Raw genomic sequence first — 13,018 nt, forward strand, 5'->3', positions numbered from 1 at the left:
TACCTGTGTGATTTTCTTTCTACTGCATAATACAGAAGGTATTTTGAAGAATGTTACATGGCGTTTCTCAAAATTTCCAACATATTCAAGTCCTATAGGTATGGAATGACACGAGGGGGGAAAAAAGTATTGATAGAATTTATATTTTCAGTGAACTATCCCTATAAGAAATGTCAAAAACTTGCCAGGTTAACACAATAAACCACTAATTTATTGTCTGTACTATTTTTACTTTCTGTATCATTGGAATTCACCAAAACAAGCACCAAACACAAATCCAAAGTCGATGTTGAAATGTAAACCTCATCTTTATTAACTGCTGTGAAAAAGGCCAAGAAAAATCAGGCTAGACATGGCAACCCCCCAATTCTAAAATATTCACATCCACTCACCAGGTGGCTGTTTTTAGTTATTTCACGGTGAGTCCGCACATGTTATTTTTATCAGGTCTCTCTTGGGATTGTGCGGCGGATGCAGATGGCTTTGCTACAATCTGCGGCAAACCAGGCTACAGGGAAAGCCTAATTTCAGCTGGAAACAAATAAATGCTGCACAGTTTTAATGTATAACATCTATGCATGTCTAAGCATTTGCAATGCTGGGGGTGGGGGGTATTAATGTAATCCAGATGCAAAGAGATGCAACCTTAGATCTGAACTTCCCTGGAGAAACAGAGAAGCGGAGATGTGTGTGTGTGTGTGTTGGCTGGGGTTAAAACGGAAAGAAACTAAGCAACCTGCTGTAGAAATATTATAGAAAACAAAAGACGTGCTGGATTAGAGTCGAGTACATTTCTGAAATATTCCATCCAGTGACCGAAGATTATGGGTCCAGCGTGGAGCTACATGGGGTTGCTCTGGAATGAGAAACAGTGAAATATCACACCCACATATTTGGCAGACACAGACTGGGATGGAAGCTGAGGTGATTTATTATATTTACAGTGTCAAGGGTGGATATGAGGTGGATCCGGGCCAATCGCATTGCTTGTATTTAAACATCCATTCTGTGTTCTCGGTCACTCACTGACATGCTTGTTGACTACATTGCACACTACATACACGGTCAGGCCATACTGTACAAAAAGTCCACTGATCTCCATACGTAAAAGCCATTCTGCACCCCACCATCACACTTTCTACTGCATCCATTAAAAGAAGCATTCTGGATTCGATTGTAGGCTGGGAATCCATCCAAATGCACAGCACATAACTTATGGAAGTGCATACATGTAGCACCCCTTTTTAGTTGTTATTGGTCCATATCCAGACTTTAAAATCATTTGTCCTCTTAAAATCCCACAGTTTCTCCATGTTCCACTGGAATGCACTGCTGCAGAGTCCTGGTGTCCCCGATTGTCAACAAGCAACGTTTCCAGCGCAAAAACACAAGTCGTTCATATTACCACCAGCTTGAATTGTCTGATAGAATTGAATCAGGATAGGTGCATATATTTGGTAGTCAAAACTGAATACATTTGAAACGTGTGCAGTATTATTTCAATAAGATAGTCTAGCTTATAAATAAGTTAACAATATATAATACAACTTTATATTTTATTTTACGGGACTCGACATGATACAAAAATATCGATAACAGTGTTGTTCTTGCAAAGATCTGAAATGGCTATGAATAAGGGCGTTTCAAAACATTTCATGGCAATAAATTATATAGTCAATATCTGACAAATAACGAATAGACATTTAAAACGACGAGAAGAACATGGCTCCCGCCTTTAGACATCTCTATTGGTCCTTCACTCCATGTTTGATATCTGGACATTTCTTGTGTCCCACTGACGAATCGCTACTCCGTGCTAGTCCACGTGACTGGCACATGTGAGTCAGATAAGCAGCAGCCGAATATTAGCACTGCTCCACTTGCCAGAGTCTCCGCTGGCATTCAGCGCCTCAACCTGCCCTGTTGCCCGTCTTTACTCCAGTCTCCCCCAGTATGTGGGTATACAGTGACACAGTTCCTCGCTGAAATACTCGCTCTCCTTACATCTCCGTTTCCTGGGCTCCACAGTACATGGTGCTCTGGAGCAACTAACAACAACAGAAAAAATCTAATCATTAACATATAAAGGTGCCATTTTGGAGGATCTATTGACAGAAATGCAATATAAAATACAAATATAATATATATATAAAATATTATTTAGAGGTGTATAAAGACCTTACATAATGAAGCGCTATATTATAATTTCCTAAGAGTTTCTATCTGCATACACCCAACATGGAATTTGCCATGTTGTTTCGAAATGGACAAACTGCTCTACAGAGCGTATTTCGTAAATACGTTATCTCCATCGGCAAAGAAACGAAAACTTGGAGACAAATTTTTTCCAGTGTCAGCCACCGTAGTTCTTCAGTAGTCCTTATAGGACAAACTGCTCTACAGAGCGTATTTCGTAAATACGTTATCTCCATCAGCAAAGAAACGAAAACTTGGAGACAAATTTTGTCCAGTGTCAGCCACCGTAGTTCTTCAGTATTCCTTATAGGACAAACTGCTCTACAGAGCGTTTTTCGTAAATACGTTATCTCCATCGGCAAAGAAACGAAAACGTAGCAACATTATTTTCCTGTGTCAGCCAGCGTAGTGCTTTGATAGGAATGGGTGGAGTGAGCCGTTGGTTGCAATTCACAACCTCTCCACTAAATCCCGCTAAGTTTCATACACTGGACTTTTACACTAGGTATGGACATTTCTATTTAAAAAAGCCACTAAATTTAAAAGTAAACTACATTTTTATTTTAATTCAATTCGAAGTTGAATTAAACTAAACGTTCCAAACTTAGATTTCCGATCTTATATTTACAGCACATATGAGGGAGTGATACTGACCCTAACTCTTGAAAGACTAGAAATACAAAGATTAGGGGTTAGACAAGGTTAGGAAGTAAAACGCCTAAAATAATAATATAATACACTTTTTTTGGTATTCATCTGTGATGCGGTTTAAAAAACAATCCTTATTTCTAAGCCCAGTTTTTGGTAAAATAAATGTGAAAAAGGATTTGATGAAATGTCAAACTGAGAAAAAACTATATTCATACATGTCATCATGTTCTATAGCAGAATTTAGCTATTTGGTGAACAGTTGAATCTATTGTAATGAAAGAATGAGCCCATAATTATACTTAATTCTGCTAATGACTCCACAGAAACGTTTGAGCAAGACATCTACGCCTCATTTGTTGGTTAACGGTGTGTATCAAAGCATGTGTTCGATTTGACACTTTCAGCTCGAAGCGATCACATAACATGTTATTCATCTCTACACATGGTTGACATATGTAATTAAACCTCAGCTAATCATTAGGGGTGTCACATTAGGTTTGAGGGGATTCAGAATGCATCAGAGCTCCAGATGTGTATGAAATACAAATACTGTACCAAATGTCTCTAGCCTTGAGATGACAGACACCAGCTTTAAAACACTGTGTCGCACGGTGTACAAGATAAAATATATATTTGTGGTTAGCAACAGTAGTGATAGTTGTAATACACTTGCAAGACTTTGGGGTTTTTATTAAAGAAAGTAGCCATTTATCTGTCAGTATATTAAATATTATCTCACATCGAAACAACAAGCTGCTTTCTCACCTGCATGTGGCCGGTTGAAACCTCCTCCCTTTTAAGAAGCACTTGTTAGGGGTCTCTGTGCATTCGCACACACATTTGCTGCGGTTCAGGGGTTGACTCTTAGGGCACACCTTGGCACAGGTGCACTGGCAGGTGTCCTTGTTGAAGCTCTGCTGCGGCCCGCAGGAGGAGGGCTGCACTTTGCACACGCACTGACAGGTGTTCTTGTCCAGGTAGCGGTTTGGTCCACAGCCTGCTGTTCTCAGTTGCTTTCGACAGACACACTGACAGGTTTCTTCATCCAGCTCCTTGTTTGGCCCGCAGAAATCCTGCTCAAATGAGTCTTCATTGGACGAGAAAAAAGATTTTATTACAACTTATTTTTACATGTGAGGAACTCTTTGGTCAGTGCTATGGAATGTTTGGCTAACTCCCAAAAGGTTATGCCAAAACGATGTCCAGCATGCACAATTGTGAGATGTAACTGTTTAGCAATACAACATTTTTGCCCGGCATTCCTTATATTATGCTACCCCCAAAGGCCTAAACAGATGTTTTCTCTACAACAGGCTAAAAACATTCAACTCGGTGACCATTCAACTTTTTTGTATGAAGCGGCCTTGACTGATGAGAGGGCCAAAATTCCTGTCACAACTGTTTGTGTTTTCTAACGATTTAACTCATAGGGGCCACATTATGAATAATAGGACCTTATCTGTGGAAAGAGTTTATAAACGGTTACATAAACATTTTGTTAACATGTTTTCCCCCATTCTGATGTGGTAATAACCTTGCAAAATGCACAAGATGTTGAATCCAGACGCATTTGTAACTAAGCTGCTGTTACAATCAAGATATGTCAATAGTTACAAGGTATTTATGTTTTGTGGTTTACAATGTCCATTTTTAGATATTTTTTCATGGGAAACCGCTCAGTTTCAGTAAATAAGAACAACAATCGGTTTCACTGGAAAGATACCATGCTGGTCTGGTTTGGTCGGTGTGACCACATTTAAAAGGTTTTTTCACAATAGAGAGGGATTTTTCGCAAATCTAATTGTCACTATGGATTCATCCCACACATATAATTCTCTACATATATTTCCCTTGAGATATGAGGTTTTTCTCAATTATCATATTTGTGTTTTAAAGGGGAAGTGCAGCAGTGTTTCATGCATTCTGACTTCTTTACAATGTTTTCTCATGCTTAACATGGTCAACCTGTAAAAAAACGAGTTGGACATGGTATTTCTGCGCTCGATACACTTCCCCAGCGTTTGTACAGGTTTCGGAAAGTTTTTTCCGAACATGAAAATCTGTTTCGTAACAACTTTTCTTAGTCCTTTATTATACAATTCTACTGGAAAAGCATGCCCACGCGTGATAAAGCTAAAGACTCTTCGAAGATACAAAAGATTAATATGAGATTGGCAGAAACGGTGTGTTACATCTGCTTTAAAATGCTTGACTCCTAAGCTCCCCATTGTATTCAAAAATAATAATACTCATTGAATTTATCTATAATGCAATACACAACAAACAACAAATGCACAATAAAATACTTTCGAGCTTCACATAACTTAAAAATAACTGGAAGAACATGTGATATTCAACATAAAAATACCCAAATGATAAGAACTATCTATTTTTTTTTCAATGCACATTTAATCGAACTTTATCTTGAGTCCCACTTGAAAGGTTGCTGTTGCCCCCCTCCAGTGAATGTCTGCCCTTACAGCATTACAGTTATACCGTCAACAATAGTACACAGGTGTGTATGTGCAATAAAACTTCTGCGATTTGTTGAATTAACATCATAAGAAACTAGATGTGCAATAATAAATATCATAATGTTATGTTTATAAAGACACAAAATGTTTAAATGAATGATACACCACTGCAACAGAAAGACTTCTGGAAACACCAGAAATATAAATGTAGTATTAGCGTCGGGTTCATTTGTCTTATTTTATTTACCACTTCAGCAGAGAAAACTCTTCCCCTTAATAACTTACATGCTTAATAGAAAGCATATGAAATGACACAACTGGAAACAAGTAAATCCAGAGGACTTAGAGCTCCTTTGACCCCAATGATGATTCACTATTGGTGTAATATTAAGCTTTTCTGTCAAAGCACTGAGCAAAGAAAAGATATTAAAATGAATCAGAGTGTGTCTGCTTGAGCAAAAATAAATCACTGCTACGTATCATTCCCTAATCTCTACAGATGAACTGTGTGAAAATCTTTTATTTCACTGTGGTATGACTGTTAAAGCATTGCGTTGTGCTGCTGCCATATATCCATCCTCTCTCGATCAAGCTGTCTCTTTTAATCTAACACAGCGGACCGATATACGCAAGCAGTCTGCATCTACACGGCTGATCTCACACATGCACTATATCTCTCTGTCTATTATGGGATCAGCTGTCTGCTTCTCTTACAAATTGAGTTTAGTGTTACACATTAGCCTGATGGTTTTCTGACTGCATTCGATTCCTAAGTGCATACTCCACAGGCACTCATATCTACATCAGGTTTGACCTGTCACATCTACTCAGCGAGAAGAAGACGAGTTCGTCACTCCTGCGAACCTGCATTACATCATCCTCCATTTGAGCTGGAATTCTGAGATTCAAGACCGGTTGGGAAGGCGAGAATGAGAAATTACTTTGTTTTAACCGAGTGCACTTTGCCGGACTGCCAATGTTTTTGTTTTGCTTGAAGGATTCTTGACCGATTGCCACGGTACTGCGAGGAGCTGTTATGGCAGCTTTACCCTTTTGCAGAAACTTGTGGGTTTAGAGTCAGACTCGAGTGATTGTTTTTGAGGCTTTGTTTTGTTAGCATGTTCTCAAGGGTGTCAAATGCTGAGTTGGATCTTTTGTGGCAACAATTCACAGCTGCTGCTTTTTGCCTCCTTGAGAAAGAATTTCCTTCCACAAAGACATCACCGTTGCACTGCCGCCACCAATTCACAGTAGAGAATTACAGTAAGCGATCAGAGGCTTATTGTATGTGTGTTACGGTTATCTTAGCACTGGCTTTCCTGTAGACCAACTGGAAGGGTATCATGTCTTTGATGCAGGTGGTGCATGTGATCAAATGTAAAGCCTAAATGCATTGTAAGTCACTGCAGACAACAGTGTTATATAGCTATATCTGAAATATGCAGTGGTTTAAGGGATAGTTCACCAGAAGATGAAAACTCGATTCTCTTGCCATTTCGAACATGTATGACTTTCTCCCTCAGAACACTAAAGAAGATATTCTAAAGAATCTTGGTAACCGAACATTGGCTTGCATCGGTTTTGTGTCCATAAAACTGAAAAGAATGGCCACTGTTGTTCAGTTACCAACAATCTTCAAAATATCTTCATTTGTCTTCTGGAGATGAAATAAAATCATATAAGTTTGAAATGACAAGAGTGTGAGCGATCACTTTAACAAATGTATTAGACCACTTGTCATAATAAAGAAAAAACACAAATATTTTAGGAATCTGTTAAAATCTCGTTTAAAACTAAAGCTGTTATTGTCGTCTATTAAACAAATAACAAACTAAAATAGTTTACATTTTATACCCAGATTGAAGCCGGCATGTTCAAATACTTACAGAAGTCTGAAATCACATCAAGTGTAACATTCAATCATAAAAACATATTTTTCTATTAAGAACTGCAAGTAAAAAACAGTAATTGGACATCTGAATAAAAAATAATAACGTACCTTACAGAAAAGACACATTTCAGATTGTGAAAAAACACATGTAAAATGTGTGTTTTTGGGAGAAAAAATGTGTGAATCCCATAGGAAGACATGTGAAGAACATGTGGTCACATGTGGAGACATATCACCATATGTTGCACATATGTTCCAATGGGTTTTAAGTGTGATCCCATGGGTTTTTAAATGTGATCCCATGGGTTTCACATGGGATTCACAAAATGTTCCAAAACACACATTTCACATGTGATCACATGTATATTTTGCACATGTGAATTTCGTGGTTTTTTTCTATAAGGGATTATTTCACACTTTCTCGTAGTACAGTACATTCATTTTTGAAGGATTAGAAGAACTACTGTGACTAAAGAACTTGGAAACATACGGATACAAACTTAAATTTGCTTACATTTGTGCCCTGCATATTTATGTTTTACACTACACAAAAACCTATTAAAATAAGCACAACCTCCCTACAATAAAGCCTCATTTTCTGCATTAGATTGGATTTTGTATGTAGTTTGCTAGGAGGTCAGCAAACAATTGATCCACCTGATAAACTCAACATATCAGATGAAGCTTTTAAAGGGTTTGTTTAGAAAGACTGCTCAGGAATAAAACATTGTAGAAAAAATGTCTGTAATAACATATTAATGTTTAAGAACATTTCATTCAAGTACATCACGCACTCAGTGCACGCTGAGATATTTGAAGATATTATCATTATAAATAAGCACTTACCAGATTGTGTTTTTAACAGAAGAGTGTCAGGCATTGGTACACATATGCATAAGCGATTGCTCCAGCTGTGTGTTTTCGGGCATGTTTTATTTGCCACCTGACATCTGTGGAGGAAATAAGTGATTAGCAACGAGACAGACGGTAGCTCAAGATTAAAACAAATAATTCACAACAAAAGCTAAAATAACAGACTCAAAAAAGCCACTCTCAACAAGCAAATGACTTATCTGAAGGCAAAACAATTTGAATGTTGACTTTACTGTAATAACTACAACATGGATGTATAATTCATAAACGCTGTTCTTTTGATCACAATATGTGTCCAACCTTGCAGCAAATTAGTCTGCTTGCTTTTCAGGATTTAGTAATAAAATGGGCAAGAACAAAAGCTATTTTCAAAGGCGCCTTAAGAAGATATGGTTTTCAGATCATTAAACTTATCTCTTAACTAAACACACCTCGCAGAGTTTTATACCGTTTGGCTTACCTTTGCAAAGTCCCTTCATCCCATCAATTATTGACTAAGAGGAGGTCGAGACTGAACTCACGGACTGACTCAAGATCAGCTCAGTGTCTTCTCTAGCATCTATTTGTCTTCTCATGGCCTCAGAATTCAAGTCCAGACTGCAGTGTAAGGGCTGCAAAATCACAAGCTTCCACCAAGATAAACTTTACTCTGGCTTCTCTATTTTTAAGTTAGATAAATCTCTGAAATTGGATGGAAAGTGAGCGCTGCCCACAGAATGCATTGACAGTGGTGTGAAGTGTTGTTTTGCCGTCTGGTATTTGATATTGCCTGCAGGCAAGTAAAATGATATGAAGTAATTCATTGGAAAGAGACTTGTTCTATTAAACGGTGTAAGAAGGTCGTTTTTTGAAGACTCTTTGATTTTAAAAGCTACTTTGTCCTTTTGCAGTGTTAATGCATATGCTTCTAATCATCTGCTATTCATTTACATACATCCACTGCTGTGAGGCATCTATAAACTAGGAAACTCTGAGGCCTACTGAGATTTATTTTTAATAACATCCGCAAAGCATTTGAATATGGATGTGGGGGTCCTGCCTTACACAAACCACAGATTGTGTCACCCAATTTTCTTCATATTTTGTTGTATCCGAGTAAAGCTATTTATCAAGAAAAATGTGCAGGATGGGACTTTAAGACGAACAACGGCGGTACCCATTCACACAAAACCAATGGATGTCAATGGTACCACTTCTTAAAAATATCTTCTTTTGTGTTCTGCAGAAGAAATGAAGTCATAAAGGTTTGGACTGACCAGAGGGTGAGTAAATGATGACAGAATATTCCTTTTTGGATTAACTATCCCTTTAAGGATATCTATAAACTAGTGTGATCTAAAAGAAATGTGAAGAGAGACACAGCTTAGAGTTTGCGGGTAATTTGAGTTAGTGTTGTGATTGACCTCAAAGCAGTCAGCAAGTCATGTGTTGTACTGGCTCTTACCGGTAATCCTCATTCTTAAAGAGTACATAACATGAGATCCTGAAAATGACACGTCATGCCGTGTGCAATGTTGCCATGTTTGAAAGTAAGTAAATTTCACTCTTCTCCCCCAAACACTGGAGCTCGTGAGCCTCATTCGCTGTAGACCAATCACATCAGACTAGGCTAGCAGAAAGGAGGGGATTGGACAGATGAATCGCGGAACGAATCATTTGAGAGTAAATCAAGAAGTAAGGTGATAATAATTACCTATTATTACGGCATAACAGTGTTTTTACACCTTCCAGGAACATAAACATGTTGTTGGACACTCCATTAACCAAAGTAGGACCTTAACATCCCTTGTTATGTACCCTTGTTATGTACCCCCATACTGGTAATTTGCTGGCAATCTTATAACTCCTATTAGAGTTCGACCAATATAGGATTTAGGAACAAAATAAGCATATAAGAATAACATCTGAAGGAGCCATTGTAATATTTTAAAATATACACTGTCATGTTTACATGCATGTTTGTTTACATTAAAACAAATGTCATGTACATTAGCCGTTCGTGCTGTCTCTGTCATTTCTATCTGGTTTCCGTTTCGATGGCGGGGCTCAGTGCGAACACACACACACATAAACACACTAGTTAGTAGTAGCCAATGGATGGACCGCCCACTATACAGTTTATGATAAATATTCCGAACGAGGTATTACAGGAAAAAAGTCATTACAGTATTGTTTTTTGTCATCTTTGTCTCCTCCACTTTTCAAAACAAATTTACTCCAGTGCTCATCTGATGTATTCGGCTCAGTGCAGAGTGTGGTTTCGCATTTCTAAATACACGTCATAGACTGTCAGTGGTTGTTTTAATTCGACCAATAGAGCACGCTGTTTTTTACTTCTTATCACAGAAAAGCTTTCCATGCTGAATCACGAACAAACGCAACCAGGAAAAAACGATTATTGTTATCTGTGCAGATTCAGCAAAATCTATAAATCAGTTGACCTCCAACTCCTATTACTGGTAAATTGGGAGTACTGATTTACCAGAAATATTCTGTTCACACACAATCTGTTAACTGCATTTTTCTGGCAATTTACCAGTTAAAACTGTATGTGTGAAAGGGGATATAACAAGGATGTGAGAGAAACTGGAAACTACAGAGAGTGACTGTGAGGGATTACGTGCATCTGTAGTGACATGTGCACTGAGAAAACTGATAGCTTTGTTAAGTATCATTAACTCAAATGTTACTGTAATACCGTAAGCATCCCAGTGCTGGTTGTTTCTTATATCAGCAAACCTCAAACAGATCTGAGGACTAGAACTAATAGTAGCATAATTTAAAGGAGTGTGCAAAGCAGGGCCTTCGACAGAAACTGAAAAAAGGCAGTCACAGCAGCAGGATTAAGAATGCAGACCCTTTAAGAGCTGATCCTCTGCTCATATCTGACACGTACCCCATTTTGATTTTCGCTCATGAAAAAACTAAACAAAATGTGCTTTTTTGTCCGTTCAAGCACGAAAGAAAATGTAATACTGGTGCATTGTCTGATACATTCTGACAGAGATTCAGTGACAGAGGCTTAGATGTTTGTATACACCAGATAGGACCGCTTTATACTGGACGTTTAAAATGGCGCCTAAATTGTTTATATGAATAAGAGCATGATTCTATACTGTAACGCTAGACAAAGGATGACAGAAAAGCTGGGAAACCCATGCCATGGTAAAATTGTACATATTAGAGGTTTCGATATCTTATGAAAGCAGGTTTCAAGCCCTTTTCAAATGAGTTTTTTTGTGTAAACACAAATGAACCATGCAACCATACAAAACGATTGATTAAAAAAAATTGTGTATCATCAATCATAAATCAACAAGACAGTTCTTAGATATATATTTTTACCTAGCTGATGAGGATCACTCAGTCACTTTGTGTCAAAACTTAAATCCAGTTAATGTTACAGGGTTTTTTACATTAACATTTTCACATTTAGTCATTTAGCAGACCCTTTCATCCAAAGCTACTTACAGAGAGTTCAGCGATCTGTCATACAGGAGCAATAATACAATAGGTGCTAACACAAAGTTCCTAGTTTCACCAAAAGCTAGACCAATATCTGTTGAGAGAAAGAGAGAGAGTTATTTAACTTGTCTGTCAAGTATTCACAGAAGAGATGGGTTTTACAGTAAGTCGTTTTTTTAATGTTGTGAGAAATGTGTGGTTGACCGGACTGAGTTAGGAAGAATGTTCCACCAGGAAGGAGTTGTGAAGGGGAATGAGCGGGAAAGCAATTTAGTCCTCTTATGAGAAGGCAATACAAGACGCCTCTCATTTGCTGAATACAGGGTTCTTGATGGGGTGTAGGAGGGTGTGGAAGTATGCTGGTGCAGATCCAGTGATAGTCCTGTAGGCAAGCATTTGTGACTTGAATCTGATACAGGGTTCAACCGGTAGCCAGTTGAGAGCGATGAAAAGGGGTGTCACATGAGCCCTCTTGGGCTGTTGGAAGACGAGGCGTGCTGTTACGTTCTGAACCAGCTGAAGTGGTTTGACAACCTTTGCAGGAAGACCAGCAAGGAGAGCATTGTAGAAGTCCAACCTTGAGATTACCAGGGCCTGGAAAAATGAGTTGTGCCGCATACTCAGTGAGATGGGGTCTAACCTTTCTTATGTTGAATAAGGCTTATCGTTATGACCGCGTTGTCTTTTCAATGTGATTATTGAAGGACAGCTATTCATCAAATACGACTCCGAGGTTCCTGGCTGTTTTGGAAGGAGTGATTGTGGTATTGCCAAGTTGGATGGTGAGATCATGTTGCACCGTGGGGTGTGCTGGAAACACGAGTAGTTCTGTCTTGGCATGGTTCAGCAGAAGGTGATGCTCTTTCATCCAAGCGGAGATGTCATCTAGGCAGGCTGTAATGCAGGCTGCTACAGTGGTATCATCTGGGTGAAACGAGATGTAGATCTGGGTGTTGTCAGCATAACAGTGATACGAGAAGCCGTGTGCTCGTATGATGGGCCTCAAGGATGTAGTGTAGATGGAAAAAGCAGCGGTCCAAGCACCGATCCCTGAGGGACCCCTGTGATCATGTGGTGAGCAGTGGACAGCAAGCCCTTCCATGGCACCCAGAAGGATCTGCCGGAGAGGTAGGATTTGAACAAGCGGAGAGGAGAGCCAGAGATTCCTAGAGATGACATGGTTGTGGTAGCAGTATCTGGTGATTGACAGAAACGCTGCAGATAGGTCTAGCAGAATCAGGACCAATAATTCATATTGCGCCTTGGCTAGCAGCACTGCTTCTCTGACTGATAGCAGTGCAGTCTCAGTGGAGTGCTTTGTTTTGAAGCCAGACTGCATGTCATCCAGTAGTTTATCGTAGGATAGGTAGGAGACACCTGGTTGAAAACTGCCCTTTCAAGTGTTTTTACAATAAATGGGAGGAGAGAGACAGGTCTGTAACTGTCAGTAGTAGAGGGGATAGAGAGG

General features: G+C 38.8%; 1 protein-coding gene across 1 annotated transcript in view; it reads right to left on the reverse strand.

Moving 5' to 3' along the window:
* Positions 1-908: 908 nt before the first annotated feature.
* vegfc (vascular endothelial growth factor c) overlaps positions 909-13,018 on the reverse strand; it is a 42,806-nt gene continuing 30,696 nt past the window's right edge. Inside the window, exons 5-7 of the mRNA XM_056731821.1 lie at positions 8,059-8,162; positions 3,613-3,934; positions 909-2,048 (exon numbers count right to left, since the gene is read on the reverse strand). Of these exons, the coding sequence (XP_056587799.1) occupies positions 1,934-2,048; positions 3,613-3,934; positions 8,059-8,162 (541 nt within the window). The 3' untranslated portion in view covers positions 909-1,933. The remainder of the gene's footprint in view (positions 2,049-3,612; positions 3,935-8,058; positions 8,163-13,018) is intronic.

Source organism: Triplophysa dalaica, chromosome 2, assembly GCF_015846415.1.
Source record: "Triplophysa dalaica isolate WHDGS20190420 chromosome 2, ASM1584641v1, whole genome shotgun sequence".
Lineage (NCBI taxonomy): Eukaryota > Metazoa > Chordata > Actinopteri > Cypriniformes > Nemacheilidae > Triplophysa > Triplophysa dalaica.